The sequence below is a fragment of the Phaenicophaeus curvirostris genome, unplaced genomic scaffold (genome assembly GCF_032191515.1).
Source record: "Phaenicophaeus curvirostris isolate KB17595 unplaced genomic scaffold, BPBGC_Pcur_1.0 scaffold_428, whole genome shotgun sequence".
NCBI classification, from domain to species: Eukaryota; Metazoa; Chordata; class Aves; order Cuculiformes; family Cuculidae; genus Phaenicophaeus; species Phaenicophaeus curvirostris.
The window spans coordinates 58,365-74,533 of NW_027207012.1; the positions used below are offsets into that span (position 1 = coordinate 58,365).

Consider the following 16,169-nt stretch of genomic DNA (forward strand, 5'->3'; position numbering starts at 1 on the left):
TACTCCCAACCCCACTAATTACCCCCCACTGCCCCCTCAGACCCTCCCCCAGCACTGTAATTACCTCACTAATTACCCCCCCCTCACCCACCCCCATTTCCTGCCCCCCACAGCACCCCAATTGGCCCCCAGCCCACTAATTACCCCTTTCCCACCCCCTTTCTCAGCACTCCAATTACTCCCCCACTAATTACCCCCTTTTCCCAAGCCACCCCCATTTCCCAGGACCCCAATTACCCTCACCCCACTAATTACCCCCCTTTCCTGCCCCCCTAATTACCCCAATACCCTTTTCTAAGACCCCAATTACCCTCACCCCGCTAATTACCTCTCCTTTCCTACTCCTATTTCCTCCCCTCAAGCCCCCAATTATCCCTCACCCCACTAATTACCCCTTTCTCTCCCCTTTCCTACCCCCCTTTTCCAAGACCCCAATTACCCCCAAACCCTAATTACTCCCCATTTCCTATCTCCAGGCCTTTAATTACCCCCCACCCCACTAATTGCCCCTCTCTCTCTCACCCCTTTCTTACCCCCCAACCCCCTTTTCCCAGGCCCCCAATTACTCCCTACCTCACTAATTATCTCTTTCCCTACACCCTCCCCCCGACCTCACTAATTACCCGACCCCTTTCTCAAGACTCCAATTACCATCACCCAACTAATTACCCCTTTCTCTCTCCCCTTTCCTACCCCCCTAATTACCCAACCCCCCTTTTCCAACACCATAATCACCCCCACACCACTAATTACCCCCCTTCCCCGCCCCCTCAGCCCCACTAATTACCCCAACCCCTTTTCCAAAACCCCAATTATCCCCACTCCATTAATTACCCCCCTTTCCCGCCCCACTAATTACCCCACTCTCTTTTCCAAGACCCCAGTTACCCCACCCCACTAATTACCCCCCATTTCCTACCCCCAGATGCCCAATTACCCCTACCCCACTAATTACCCCCCATTTCCTACCCTCAGATGCCCAATTACCCCCCACCCCACTAATTACCCCCTTTCCCACACCCCTGACCCTCTAATTACCCCACCCTCTTTTCCAAGACCCCAACTACCCCCACCGCACTAATCACCCCCCCACTAATTACCCCCCATTTCCTACCCCCAGATCTCCAATTACCCCCACCCCACTAATTACCCCCGTCCTGCCTACCCAGCCCCACTAATTACCCCAACCCCTCATCCAATACCCCAATTACCCCCACCCTGCTAATCACCCCTATTTCCTACCCCTCGCCCCTCTAATTACCCCAGCCCCCTTTTCCAATACCCCAATTACCCCCACCCCACTAATCACCCCCCTTCCCAGCCCCCCCGGCCCCCTTAATTACCCCACCCCGCTAATTGCTCCTCATTACCTACCCCCAGATCGCCAATTACCCCCACCCCGCTAATTACCCCCCTTTCCCGCCCCCTCGACCCCACTAATTACCCCAACACCCTTTTTAAAGAGCTCAATTACCCCCACCCCGCTAATTACCCCTTTCTCTCCCCCCTTTCCTGCCCCCCTCAGCCCCACTAATTGCCCCACCCCCCTTTTCCAACACCCCAATTACCCCCACCCCGTTAATTACCCACCATTTCCGACCCCCAGACGTCCAATTACCCCCCACCCCACTAATTACCCCCCCCTTCCCGCCCCCCTGCCCCTAATTACCCCACCCCCCTTTTCCAACACCCAATTACCCCCACCCCGCTAATTACCCCCGTTCCCTACCCCCAGCCCCCCAATTACCCGCAACCGCTAATTACCCCACTGTTTCCTACCTCCCACCTCACTAATTACCCCCCTTCCCGCCCCCCTTGCCCCTAATTACCCCACCCCCCTTTTCCAACACCCCAATTACCCGCACCCCGTTAATTACCCCCCGTTCCCTCCCCTTCGCCCCGCTAACTCCCCCCACACACCGCTTCCCCCCCACCCCCTCTCCCCAATTACCCCCCCGCTAATTGCCCCCCCCCCCCCCTCCGCCGCCGCCATCTTGTCGCCGCTGCCCGCCCGCAAAATGGCGGCCCCCTCCTCCCTCCCCGCCGGGCGCCGCCGCCGCCCCGGGCCCGTCCCGCACCGCTCCCGGGGGCCTCGCCGGCTCGGTCGGCGCTGTCTCCGCTCGCTGCTGCCGCCCCGGGGGCTGCGGGGGCCGCGGGGGCCGCGCGGGGCGGGGGCGAAGGCGACGCTCACGCCGCCCTGGGAGCCGCCATCTTGCGCGGACCCAGGCGGCGGCGCCGGGACGATCGCGCGCGCACTGAGGGGAGGAGGGGGGAGAAGGGGGGCGGGGCCACTCGAGGCCACGCCCACCCGGGCGCCATCTTGGCTGGCCGGCGAGGCCACGCCCCCTCGGGCCCCGCACAAAGACAACACCCCCCCCCACCCCCCTCCTTGTACGGACCGCGCCGCCATCTTGGCCGACGCCATTTTGGGCCTTCCTCTTCTTCTCCCTCCTCCTCCTCCTCCTCCTCTACAACCCTAATCCCCCCCTCCCACAAATAAAGGCCCCGCGCGCCGCCGCCATCGCGGCCTTTCCCGCTTCTCCTCCCCACCCCCACAAAAAACACCTGCACGGACACCCAAGATGGCGGCAGGCGGGGAAAGGACCCGGATGTTCCCTCCCAAAATGGCCGCTCCCGCTCGCCCTCACGGGCGGAGCCACCGCCTCCGCTTCCCACCCCGCCTCCCGCCGCTCCCCGCAGCCTCCGCGAGCGGCCGCGAGGCCTCGCGGAGGGAACAGGAGCGCGGGAGGCTGAGGGGGACAAGATGGCGCCGCCCCCCCTCCCCCCACCCTCGTCGTCCCGCTCTGCGCGGGAAGAGCCCGGATGCTGCGCCCCAAGATGGCGGAGGGGGGCGAAGCCGCGGCGGCTCCAAGATGGCGGCGGCCGCGGGACCCGGATGCGGCCGCTGCGCCCGGGCTCGCGGCTCCCCGCCCGCTCCGCACCTCCTCGCGCCTCTCGCTCGCTCGCCGCCGCCTCCCGCCGCTCCGCGCCGCCGCCGCCGCTCGCCCGGGGCCGCCGCCGCCTCGCCGACAGGCCGAGAAGGGCCCTCCCGACGCCGCGACTACGGGCTCTTGGGAGCCGCCATCTTGGACGCGGCTCCTCCACCCGCCACCAAGATGGCGCCGCGCGGGGACCCGGATGTGGCGCCAACGGGCGGCGGCGCGCGCGGCGCGTGCGCGGGGCGGGGCGGAGGCCGGGGGGAGGGGGGCGAGGCGGGCCCGGAGCCCGCGCATGCGCAGAGCGGCCCCGCCCCCTGCCCCTCCCCCCCATGGGGCCAAACGGGGCGCTGCGGGGGCCTCGGCCCCGGCCCCCAAATCCCAGACACACGGTGACACCCCCCACCCCGTGCTCCCCCAGTGCCCCCCAGTATCCCCAGTGCCCCCCCTTGGCTCCCCCAGTGACCCCCAGTATCCCCTGTGCCCCCCGTTGGCATCCCCAGTGTCCCCAGTGCCCCCTGTTGGCTCCCCCAGTGCCCCCCCAGTATCCCCAGTGCCCCCATTGGCTCCCCCAGTATCCCCAGTGCCCCCCCAGTGTCCCCAGTGCCCCCCAGTATCCCCAGTGCCCCCCTTGGCTCCCCCAGTGTCCCCAGTGCCCCCTGTTGGCTCCCCCAGTGCCCCCCCAGTATCCCCCGTGCCCCCCCTTGGCATCCCCAGTGCCCCCCCAGTATCCCCAGTGCCCCCCCTTGGCTCCCCCAGTGCCCCCCCTTGGCATCCCCAGTGCCCCGCCTTGGCTCTCCCAGTGCCCCCCCCAGTATCCCCAGTGCCCCCCCCTTGGCTCCCCCAGTGCCCCCCCCAGTCTCTCCAGTGCCCCCCTTGCCTCCCCCAGTATCCCCAGTGCCCCCCCCCTTGGCTCCCCCAGTATGCCCAGTGCCCCCCAGTATCCCCAGTGGCCCCGCTATCCCCAGTGCCCTCCCCAGTATCCCCCAGTGCCCTCAGTGTCCCCCCAGTATCCCCCAGTGTCCCCAGTGTCCCCACAGAGTCGAGTCCCCAGTATACCCAGTGCTCACCAGTATCCCCATTGCCCCCTAGTATCCCAAGTATCCCCAGTATCCCCATAGCCCCCCAGTGCCCCCCCTTGGCATCCCCAGTGCCTCCCTTGGCTCCCCCAGTAACCCCAGTGCCCCACCAGCGCCCACCCAGTATCCCCAGTGACCCCCCCTTATCACCCCCAGTATCCCCAGTGTGCCCCCAGTGCCCCCCAGTATCCCCCCAGTGCCCCCCTTGGCACCCCCAGTATCCCCAGTGTGCCCCCAGTGCCTCCCAGTATCCCCCCAGTGCCCCCCTTGTCACCCCCAGTATCCCCAGTGTGCCCCCAGTGCCTCCCAGTATCCCCCCAGTGCCCCCCTTGTCACCCCCAGTATCCCCAGTGTGCCCCCAGTGCCCCCCAGTATCCCCCCAGTGCCCCCCTTGGCACCCCCAGTATCCCCAGTGTGCCCCCAGTGCCCCCCAGTATCCCCCCAGTGCCCCCCTTCGCACCCCCAGTATCCCCAGTGCCCCCAGTATCCTCCATGCCCCCCAGTACCCCCATTGCCTCCCAGTATCCCCATTGCCTCCCAGTACCCCCAGTGCCCCCAGTATTCCCAGTGCCCCCCCAGTATCCCCTAGTGTCCCCAGTGCCCTCCCCAGTACCCCCAGTACCCCCAGTGCCCCCCAGTATCCCCAGTGCCCCCACTAGGGGATTGGGGGGGTCCTGGGGTGTGTTCGGGCTAGGCACTGGGGACACTGGGAGGGACTGGGAGGGTACTGGGGGGACTGGGAGGAACTGGGACAGGGCTGGGGGGACTGGGAAGCACTGGGGGGAGGAATGGGAGGGATTGGGGGGTGCGGGGGGGGGCGCTGGGGACACTGAGAGGGGCTGGGGGGTGACTGGGAGGTACTGGGAAGGACTGGAGAGACACTGGGGGGGGCTCGAGGGGGGCACTGGGGACACTGGGAGGGACTGAAGTGCACGAGGGAGGCACTGGGAGGCACTGGGAGAGACTGGGAGGGACTGGGAGGGACTCGGGGGGCACGGGGGAGGCACTGGGGAGGCACTGGGAGGGACTGGGGGGACACTGGGAGGGACTGGGAGGCACTGGGGACACTGGGAGAGCACCGGGAGGGACGGGGGGCACGGGGGGGGGGGGCCTGAGGGGGACACTGGGAGGGCACGAAGCAGCACTGGGGACACTGGGAGGGACTGGGAGGCACTGGGGGGACACTGGAGGGGCACGGGGGGGCACTGGTGACACTGGGAGGGACTGGGGGGACACTGAGAGGGACTGGAGGGACACTGGGAAGGACTGGGAGGGATTGGGGGGGCACTGGGAGAGACTGGGAGGGAATGGGGGGACACTGGAAGGGACAAGGGGGGCACTGGGAGGTACTGGGGGGACACTGGGAGGGACTGGGGGGACACTGGGAAGGACTGGGGGGGCACTGGGGACACTGGGAGGGACTGGGGGGACACTGGGAAGGACTGGGGGGGCACTGGGGACACTGGGAGGCACTGGGGGGACACTAGGAGGGACTGGGAGTGATTGGGGTGGCACTGGGAGAGACTGGGAGGGACTGGGGGGGCACGGGGAGACACTGGGAGGGACTGGGGGGACACTGGAGGGGCACGGGGAGACACTGGGAGGGACTGGGAGGGACTCGGCGGGCACGGGGGAGGCACTGGGAGAGACTGGGAGGGACTGGGGGGACACTGGGAGGGACTGGGAAGGACTGGGGGGCACTGGGGGACACTGGGGACACTGGGAGGGACTGGGAGAGACTGCGGGGGCACGGGGGGGGACTGGGAGGGACTGGAGGGACACTGGGAGGGACTGGGGTGGCACTGGGAGAGACTGGGAGGGACTGGGGGGCACTGGGAGGGACTAGGGGCCACTGGGAGGCACTGGGAGGCCACTGGGAAGGACTGGGGGGGCACGGGGGACACTGAGAGGGACTGGGGGGACACTGGGAAGGACTGGGGGGCACTGGGAAGGACTGGGAGGGACTGGGGGGACACTGGGGAGGCGCTGGGGGGTTGGTGCCTCCAGTGCTCCCAGTGCCCCTCACCAGTCCATCCCAGCGGCTCCCAGTCTTCCCAGTACCTCCCAGTCACACCCCCCAGTCCATCCCAGTCCCCCCAAGCCCTAACCCAGTCTCCTCCCAGTGCCTGTTACTGCCTCCCAGTCACCCCAGCCGTGTCCCAGTGCCTCCCAGTCCCCCCATGCCACTTCCCAGTCCCTCCCAGTCCCCCTTAGCCCTGTCCCAGTCCCTCCCAGTCCCTTCCCAGTTTCCCTTAGCCCCGCCCCAGTGCCTTCCAGTCCCTCTCCAGCCCCTCCCAATTCCCCTTAGCCCCGTCCCAGTCCCTCCCAGTCCCCACCTAGCCAGCTCCCAGTCCCGCCCAGCCCGATCCCAGTCCCTCCCAGTCCCTCTCAGCCCGTCCCAGTCCTCCCTAACCCCGTCCCAGTGCCTCCCAGTCCCCCCTAACCCCTTCCCAGTGCCTCCCAGTCCCCTGTAACCCCTTCCCAGTCCCTCCCAGTCCCCTGTAACCCCTTCCCAGTCCCCTCTAACCCCGTCCCAGTGCCTCCCAGTCCCCTCTAACCCCGTCCCAGTGCCTCCCAGTCCCCTCTAACCCCGTCCCAGTGCCTCCCAGTCCCCTCTAACCCCTTCCCAGTGCCTCCCAGTCCCCTCTAACCCCGTCCCAGTGCCTCCCAGTCCCCTCTAACCCCTTCCCAGTCCCTCCCAGTCCCCTCTAACCCCTTCCCAGTGCCTCCCAGTCCCCTCTGACCCCTTCCCAGTGCCTCCCAGTCCCCTCTAACCCCGTCCCAGTGCCTCCCAGTCCCCTCTAACCCCTTCCCAGTGCCTCCCAGACCCCCTCAGCCCCGTCCCAGTGCCTCCCAGTCCCCCTCAGTCCTGTCCCAGTCCCCTCCAGCCCCTCCGAACCCCTTCCCAGTGCCTCCCAGTCCCCTCTAATCCCGTCCCAGTGCCTCCCAGTCCCCTCTAACCCCGTCCCAGTGCCTCCCAGTCCCCCTCAGTCCTGTCCCAGTCCCCTCCAGCCCCTCCAAACCCCTTCCCAGTCCCTCCCCGTCCCCTCCGAACCCCTTCCCAGTCCCTCCCAGTCCCCTGTAACCCCTTCCCAGTGCCTCCCAGTCCCCTCTAACCCCTTCCCAGTCCCTCCCAGTCCCCTCTAACCCCTTCCCAGTGTCTCCCAGTGCCTCCCAGTCCCCCTCAGTCCCATCCCAGTCCGCCCCGTCCCTCCCCATGGTGGCGGGAGCCCCGCCCCCCGTTTCCATGGCAACCGCCGCCATGTTGAGCGCGGCGGGACGGCCCGGGGGGGCGGGGCCTCCCGCAGCCGGTGACGTCACCGCGGCTGCGACGTCGTGGCGATGACGTCACTGCCGTGACGTCAGAGCCCCCGGGGATTCCCAGGGCCCGGGATCCTCCCTCCCAGTTCCCCTAAGCCCAGTCCCAGTGCCTCCCAGTCCCTTCCCAGTCCCTCCTAGCTCCGTCCCAGTGCCTCCCAGCCCCTCCTAACCCCGTCCCAGTGCCCCCCAGTACCCCCAGTGAGGCGCGGGGCCGTGCTGTGGGTACACAGATTTATAGCGGGGGCGGGGGCGGCGCGGGGGGATCCGGGGATCGCGGGGGATCCCGGCGCCGCCCCCGCCCGGGGCAATAAATAGTGGGACCCCCCGTCCCCCCTTATTGCCGTGAGGAGCCGCCGCGGGGGAGGGGCTGGAAGGGAGGGGGGCCCCTCCCCATCCCCCCCGATCCCCCCTAAAGTGCAGGACGGGGACCCCCCGACCGCATCCCACCCGATCCCCAAACTGGATCCCAGACCGATCGGCTCCAAACTGGATCCACAACTCGATCCCAACCCGCGTTCGCACCCGATCGGCTCCACACTGGATCTCAGACCCGATCCCAACGAGTGTTTGCACTTGGTCAGCTTCAAACCGGATCCCAGACCTGATCCCAACGAGTGTTTGCACCCAATCGGCCCCAAACTGGATCCCAGACCTGATCCCAACCCATGTTCACACCCAATCGGCCCCAAACTGGATCCCAGACCTGATCCCAAACTGTTTTTGCACTTGATTGGCTCCACACTGGATCCCAGGCCAGATCCCAACCCGCGTTCGCACCCAATTGGCTCCAAACTGGATCCCAGACCCGATCCCAATGAGTGTTTGCACTTGATCAGCTCCAAACTGATTCCCAGACCCGATCCCAACCTGCGTTCACACTCGTTCGGCTCCAAACTGGATCCCAGGCCCGATCCTGATGAGTGTTTGCACTTGATCAGCTCCAAACTGGATCCCAGACCCAATTCCAACCCGTGTTTGCACTTGATCAGCTCCAAACTGGATCCCAGGCCAGATTCCAACCCACACTTGCAGCAGATTGGCTCCAAACTGGATCTCGGACCTGATCCCAACCCATGTTTGCACTTGATCAGCTCCAAACTGGATCCCATATTGGATCCCAATGCACATTCACACCCCATTGGCCCCGGACTGGATCCCCCTCAGCTCACACTCACATGCTCGGCCCCAAAGTGGATCCCAGACCTGATCCCAACCCACGTTCACACCCAATCGGCTCTAAACTGGATCCCAGACCCGATCCCAACCCACGTTCGCTCCTGATCGGCTCTAAAGTGGATCCCGCCCTGATTGGCTCTGGACGGGACCCGCTCCTGACAGGCTCTGGAGTGGATCCCGCCCCGTCCCGGCCGGATCCCCTGGGTGGGGGCCGGACCCGCCCCTCCAATCCACAGCCACTCCCGATTGGATCCCGGCCGGATCCCGCCCCCACCCAGCGTCGCTCCGGCCCGCCCGGGGACCAACCCTGCCCCCGCTGAGCGGATCCCGCGGGATCCCAGAGCCAAATCCCGACTGAGCAGATCCCACAGCCAAAGCCTGACTGAGTGGATCCTGCAGGATCCCAGAGCCAAATCCCGACTGAGCGGATCCCAGAGCCAAAGCCCCACTGAGTGGATCCCAAGTGGCTCCAGAGTGGATCCCACCTGAACCAGATCCTGCTCCAGCCCGGATCCCCCAGGCCTCGCGTGCTGCTCCGGGTTCTCTCACACCAGATCCCGTCCCAATAAATCGTGGCTCCCGACTGGATCCAGACTCGATCCCGTCCCTATTGATCACCCGTCCCGATTGGCTCCAGCCCTAATTGATCACCCATCCTGATCGGCTCAACCAGATCCTTCCCCTATTGATCACCCATCCTGATCGGCTCAACCAGATCCCACCCCTATTGATCACCCATCCTGATCGGCTCCAGCCTGTATTGATCACCTGTCCTGATCGGCTCCAGAATGGATCCCGTCCCTATTGATCACCTGTCCGGATCAAGTCCTGTCCCTATTGATCACAAGTCCTCACTGGCTCCAGCCCAGCTCCCATCCCTATTGATCACCTCTCCCGATCAGCTCCAGCCCCTATTGATCACCTGTCCCGATCGGCTCCAGCCTGGCTCCCATCCCTATTGATCACACCTCCCGATCAGCTCCAGCCCAGATTCCTCCTCTATTGATCACGGGTCCCAACCAACTGCAGACCAAATCCCATCCCTATTGATCACCTGTCCTGATCAGATCCCATCCTTATTGATCACCTGTCCTGATCAGATCCCATCCTTATTGATCACCTGTCCTGATCAGATCCCATCCCTATTGATCACCTGTCCTGATCGGATCCCATCCCTATTGATCGCCTGTCCTGATCGGATCCCATCCCTATTGATCGCCTGTCCTGATCGGATCCCATCCCTATTGATCGCCTGTCCTGATCGGATCCCATCCCTATTGATCACCTGCCTTGATCAGATCCCATCCCTATTGATCACCCGCCTTGATCGGATCCCATCCCTATTGATCACCCCTCCTGATCGGCTCCAGCCTGTATTGATCACGTTTCCTGATTGGCTCCAGCCCCTATTGATCACCCCTCCTGATCGGCTCCAGCCCAGATCCCTCACCTATTGATCACTGGTCCTGATCGGCTCCAGCCCAGATCCCTCACCTATTGATCACGTCTCCTGATCGGCTCCAGCCTGGCTCCCATCCCTATTGATCACCCGTCCCGATCGGCTCCAGCCGCTATTGATCACGTCTCCTGATCGGCTCCAGCCCAGACCCCGTCCCTATCGATCACCCGTCCTGATCGGCTCCAGCCGCTATTGATCCCTCTCCCGATGGGCTCCAGCTCGCCCCCCCCCTTAGTGCAAATGGCTCCCGCCGGCTACAAACGAACCAAACCCTGGAAGAACGAGGAAAACGGCGCCGGGGGGGGGAGGGGAAGCGCCCCCCCCACTTTCCCCCCCCCTCCCCCCCCATTTTTGGAGCCGAAGGTGCCGGGGGGGTCGCCCCTCGCTGTGCTTTTCCGTAACAAAACCGGGGCGGGGCGGTGCTGGGGGGATTGGGGGGTCTCGGTGGGGGGGGGGTGTCTCGGGGGGTTGGGGGGGGGGGTGGGTCCGTCCGTCCGTGCGTCCGTCCGTGCGTCCGTCCGTGCGGGCTCACAGTCAGCTGACTCGCTCGGGAAGAGGCGTCCTGGTGTCGACCGGCTCTTCCCGGCCCGGCGGCCGCGGCACCGCGGAGGCGTTGGGGGGCGGGGGGGGCGGCGGCGGCGGCGGCGACGATAACGAGGACGACAACGAGGAGGACGAAGAAGAAGAGGACGAGGAGGAGGACGAGGACGACGACGACAAGGAGGAGGAGGAAGGGGGGGCCGCAGTGTCTTTGTGCTCGGCCTCCCCTCGCGGTTTGGCCGCCGGCGCCGCCGCCGCCGCAGTCTTTGCCGCCTCCTTGGCGCAACCGTCGGGCGCCGGCGGCTTCTCGGGGCCGCTCAGGTCCTGCGGCGCCGCTGGGGGGTCCCTGGGGGGCGGCTCGGAGGCCGCCGGCGCCCCCGGCTCCTTCCTGGCGGCGGTGGCGGCGGGCGTCGGGGCGGCGCCGCGGCCCTTGGGGCTGCTCTCCTTGCTGCGCCGGCCGGGGCTGCGCGCGCTGCGCGGTCCCTTGGCGCCGTGTTCCGGCGCCGTCGGAGGAGCCGCCGCCGCTTCCCTCACCTCCGGCGGCACCACCGCCTCGCGCGTCTTCCTCTTCTTGATGGGCAGCACCGTCTCCTGCACCGAGGGCGGCGTCGACGCCTTCTTCTTGGCCTCCGGCGCCGTCCCCGCGGGGCTCCCCGTGCCCGGCGCGCCCGCCGGCTTGCGCCCGCGTTTTTTCGGCACCGCTTGGCTATCGGGCTCCGTTTTCCGCTTCCGACCGGGACGCTTGATGGCCAAGACCTGAGCCGAGGTGGTGGCGGCGGCGGCGGCTCCGGCCTCGCCGCGAGCTCCCGCTTGGCCCGGCTGGAAGGGCATCTTCACCAGGAGTTTGCCGGAGCTCTTCTCGATCACCCGCTTGACCTGCACCCCCTCGGGCGCCTTCGGCTTGGCGGCGCCGCTGCCCTTGGGGCGGCCGCGGCCTCGGCCCGTGCCGGAGCCTTTGGGCGATTTGGGTTTCTTGGGCGGGCGCTGCTCTCGCCGCGAGGGGCTCCCGCGGCCCGTGACGGTGAAATCGAAGTCGTTGGGGTCCAGCGAGGTGTCTCCCACCTTCTCGAAGTAGGCGATCAGCTCCACCTTGGAGCGAAAGGCCTTGCCCTGCGGACTGAGGAGGGCAAAACAAACAAAAAAAAGGGTTTAGGGGAGCGGGAGGCGGCGGCGCGGAGGCCGCGGGGAGGGCCCGGCACTCACTTGATCAGGTAAACGTCGTATTTCCCCGCCGAGCGCCCCGATTTCCGCTGCTTCAGCTTGCGGGTCCAGCCCTCGGGCAGCGTGGGGTCGTCGTACATGGGCCCCCGGTCCCGGATGATGGAGCGACGCTGCTTGGGCGACGCCGAAGCTTCCGGAGGCGCCGGAGCCGTCCCGGCTCCCTCCGAGGTTTCGGCTTTGCCGGCTTCGGCCGGCTCGGCCGAGGGCTCGTCCGGCTTCTCCTCCTTGCGCTCCTTCCGCACCTTCTTGGCCTTGGGCGGCCGCTCCTTCAGGCCTTGCAGGTTCTCCTCCGCCTTCTCCTCCCTGCGGAGAAAGAGGCGTCAGTGCCGGAGGCCGGGAACGCCGGGAACGCGGCACGAGGGGATGTGGAGCCGGGATCGGCAGCTCCCGCGCAAAAAAGGGCGCAGAAACGCGACGCGGAGGGGACTGGGGGGTCGGAGACGCCGTCCGGCTAGAATCGGAGGGGCCGGAGTCGTGTTCGGCTCAAACCGTAACCGAACCGGAGCCGGGATCGGGATGGGCCGCGGCCTCGGAGCAGCCGGAGCTGCAGGAGCCGAAGCTGCTGGAGCCGGAGGAGCCGGAGCTGAAGGAGCCGCAGGAGCCGGAGCTGGTGGAGCTGAAGGAGCTGAAGCTGCTGGAGCTGCTGGAGCCGAAGCTGCTGGAGCCGCAGGAGCCGAAGCTGCTGGAGCCGAAGCTGCTGGAGCCGCGGGAGCCACAGAGCCGTGAAAATTGGAAATTAAAGCTTCGTTAGCGCCGGTTCCCGCCCCACGCCGCCGCCGACCCCCTCGGCACCAGGTTTGGAATCGCACCCCCTGCCGCTGTCGGTCGCGGCCCTCGTTAGGCCTGGCGCTACTTGGAGCCGACGCCGGACTCCGGGAACGCTGAGGGAGGTGGAGAGCGAGCGGGAGCTACGGTGACACCGGGATCCAGCGACACCGGGAGCCGGGGAGCGTCAGGAGCGCCAGGAAGGAGCTTCCCGAGGGCCGCGGCTCCGGCTCGTGCTCCGAGGGCTCCGGCTTGTGCTCCCAGAGCTCCGTCTCGCGCTCCGAGGGCTCCGACTCACGCTCCAAGGACTCCGAGGGCTCCGTCTTGTGCTCCAAGGGCTCAAACTCGCACTGCGAGGGCTCCGGCTCACGCTCCGACTCACACTCTGAGGGCTCCAACTCGTGCTCTGAGGGCTCCAACTCACGCTCCGAGGGCTCCAACTCGCGCTCCGAGGGCTCCGTGGGCTCCGTCTCGTGCTCCGAGGGCTCCGACTCACGCTCCGAGGGCTGCGACTTGTGCTCCGAGGGCTCCAACTCGTGATTCGAGGGCTCCGTCTCACGTTCTGAGGGCTCCAACTCGCACTCTGAGGGCTCCGACTCGCACTCCGAGGGCTCCGACTTGCACTCCGAGGGCTCCGACTCGCACTCCGAGGGCTCCGTGGGCTCCAACTCGCACTCCGAGGGCTCCGTCTCGCGCTCCGAGGGCTCTGACTCGTGCTCTGAGGGCTCCAACTTGTGCTCTGAGGGCTCCAACTCGCGCTCCGAGGGCTCCATGGGCTCCAACTCGCGCTCCGAGAGCTCCGTCTCGTGCTCTGATGGCTCCAACTTGCACTCCAAGAGCTCCGTCTCATGCTCCGAGGGCTCCGTGGGCTCCGACTCGTGCTCCGAGGGCTCCGACTCGTGCTCCGAAGGCACCGGGAGAGGCCGGAGCGAGGGAGACGGTGGGAAAGGCGACTCCGAGCGTGGTGATCCCGGTGATTCCGGCGTTCCGGACGCCGATCCCGGCGTTCCAGGCCGGGCCGGGACTCGGGGGAGCGCGGCACGAGGCTTCAGCGCCGACTCCGGCACCACGAGGGCATTTTGGGGCACTTTCGGGTATTTTGGGGCTCGTCGGACACGTTGGAATTTGGGGGCGATCGGCAAGTGCCATTTCGGGGGGATTTGGGGCATTTTAGGCCGCGGGAAGTGCCAGTTTGGAGGGTTTTGGGGGCCAGAAAAGCAGGATTTTTGGGGTAACTTGAACTATTTTGGGGACGGGGCGTGAACACCGTATTTTGGGGCATTCTGGGGTATTTTGAAGGGTTTCGGGTGCCAGAGAAGCACAATTTTTGGGGTAACTTGAACCATTTTTGGGGTCTGGCGTGAACACCGTATTTTGGGGTATTTTGAGGCAATTTGTGGGGTTTTAGGTGCCAAACGAGCTCCATTTTGGGGGTAACTCCAACTATTTTTGGGGTGGGGCGTGAACACCGTATTTTGGGGCATTTGGGGGCATTTTGGGGGGTTTTGGGTGCAGCGCGAGCCCCGCTTTTGGGGCAATTCTGCGCATTTCCACATAAACACCAGATTTCGGGGCAGATCGAGGAGGTTTTGGGGCAATTCGAGGTATTTTGGGGCAATTCGAGGTATTTTGGGGCAACCCCGTGCTTCGGGGCAATTTGGGGTGCTGGGTTTGGGGTTAATTCCACAGATTTGGGGGCAATTCAAGGTATTTTGGGGCACTCTGAGCTATTTTGGGGTGCTTCGAGGTATTTTGGGGCGACCCCGCGCTTCAGGGAAATTCGGGGCGCTGGGTTTGGGGTTAATTCCACAGATTTTGGGGGCGATTCGAGGCATTTCAGGGCCCAGCGTAAATACTGAATTTCGGGGCGATTCCCACGCGTTTCGGGGTGATTCGGGGCGATTTCGGGAAGCGGGTGAACCCCACCTTTCCAGGCAGTTTTGGAGCATTTCAGGTGCCGTGCGAGCACCCTTTTTGGGGGCAGTTTAAGGGGTTTTGGGGCAGTTTAAGGGGTTTTGGGGCAGTTTAAGGCGTTTCGGGGCAGTTTCGGGCTCCGTGCGAGCACCACGTTTCGGGGCAGTTTGGGGACATTTCAGGTGCCGTGCGAGCATCGGATTTTGGGGCCGTTTGGGGCCTTTTGGGGTGCCGAGGGTCCCCGATTCAGGGCTCTCTCCCCATTTCAGGTGCCGGGGGGGCCGGGGTGTCACTTTTGGGGTGCCCAGAGAGCAGGGGGTCCCCGCTTGGGGTCTCTCCGAGCAGGGAGGGGTCCCCATCGCGGGCTGTTTAGTTTCGGGGGGCCCTGTTTGGGCTCTGTCAGAGGAGCAGGGGGGGATCCCCGGTTTTGGGGTGTCCGGCGGGGTTCGATTTCGGGGACTCCCCGAGGCAGGGGGGGTGCCCGTTTGGGGACTCTCGGAGCAGGGGGGGGTCCACGTTTTGGGGGGGCCCCGGGATTCCTTGTTTTGGGGTGCATGGGGTCCCCGTTTTGGGACTCTCAGAGCAGGGACGGTCCCCGTTTTGGGGGTCCCGGGGAGTCCTTGTTTCAGGGTGCAGGGGGTCCCTGTTTGGGGTCTCTCGGAGCAGGGGGGGTCCCCGTTTTGGGGGGTCCCTGGGATTCCATGTTTGGGGGTGCAGGGGGTCCCCGTTTGGGGCCTCTCAGAAGGGGGGTGCGCTGCCTGTTTCGGGGTGCCCAGAGCCAGGGGCTCCGCGTTTCGAGGTGCTGCGGGGGGGGGTGTGTCCGAGGCCTCTCGGGGCTTGTTGGGGGGGAGAAGTCCCGTTTTTCGGGGCGCTGCAGGTTTCGGGGCCCCCTCGGCCTCCCCGCCCGTGAGGGGCCTCTCGGGGGGGTCCCGGTTTGGGGGGTCCCCGCGCTCCCCTCCCCCCCCAGCCCCCCGTTCCCGCTCGTGACGCACTCACAACACTCACCCCCCCCCCCCCCTTCCTTCCCTCCCTCCTTCCCTTTCCATCCATCCCCCGCCCCCTCCCCCCCGTTTCCCGCGCGCGCGCTCGGAGGTGGCGGGAAAAGCGCGCGGGGATGGGAGGGGAGGTGGGGGGTGGGGGGGAGTTAAGGGGATAAAGGGGGTGGGGGGCGGGGGGGGGGGTCCTCGCGCCGGCGCGCGCGCGGGAACGGCGGGGCCGGGACCCCCCCTCACTCACAGCCGCTCCTCGGCTCCGCTCGGCGCCGCCATTTTCTTCGCAGCAGCGGAAAAAAAAAAAAAAAAAAAAAAAAAAAAAGAACCCGCCGAGAAGAAGAGGAGGGAGGGGGGGGGAGAGAGGGGAGGAGGGGGGGAGGAGGAGGGGGAAGGGGAGGGGGGGGGACGGGAGGGAAGGGGGGTGAGGAGAGAGAGAGAAAAAGGGGAGGGGGGGAAGCGAAATAGAGAGAGAGAGAGGAGAGAGAGGAGAGAGACAGAGCGGGGCGGGGGGGAGGGGGGGGCGCGTGTGGAAGCGTTTGAAGCGGGGGGGGGGGTGTGGGGGGGCAGGTTGGAGGCCGAGAGGGAAGCGGGAGCGGAGCCGTTGGGCCCCGGGGCTGCCGGTCAGCGCGGGGCGAGCGGCCATTGGCTGCGGAAGGAGAAGGGAGGGGGGAGGCCGAGCCCGGCCCAGCCCCGAGCGGGAGGGACCCGAGCGGCTGCCGATCACGGCGCGGCCCGGCGGCCATTGGCGCCCACGGGGAAGTGGGGG

The 16,169-nt window shown here is 66.3% G+C and overlaps 1 protein-coding gene across 1 annotated transcript; it reads right to left on the minus strand.

Moving 5' to 3' along the window:
* Nucleotides 1-7,553: 7,553 nt before the first annotated feature.
* MECP2 (methyl-CpG binding protein 2) lies at nucleotides 7,554-15,712 on the minus strand. Its single transcript, XM_069882944.1, has 3 exons — nucleotides 15,648-15,712; nucleotides 11,715-12,035; nucleotides 7,554-11,628 (listed from the first exon to the last, which is right to left on the minus strand). The coding sequence occupies exons 1-3, from the start codon at nucleotides 15,677-15,679 to the stop codon at nucleotides 10,506-10,508; spliced, it is 1,476 nt and encodes a 491-aa protein (XP_069739045.1). The 5' UTR covers nucleotides 15,680-15,712; the 3' UTR covers nucleotides 7,554-10,505.
* Nucleotides 15,713-16,169: the final 457 nt, after the last annotated feature.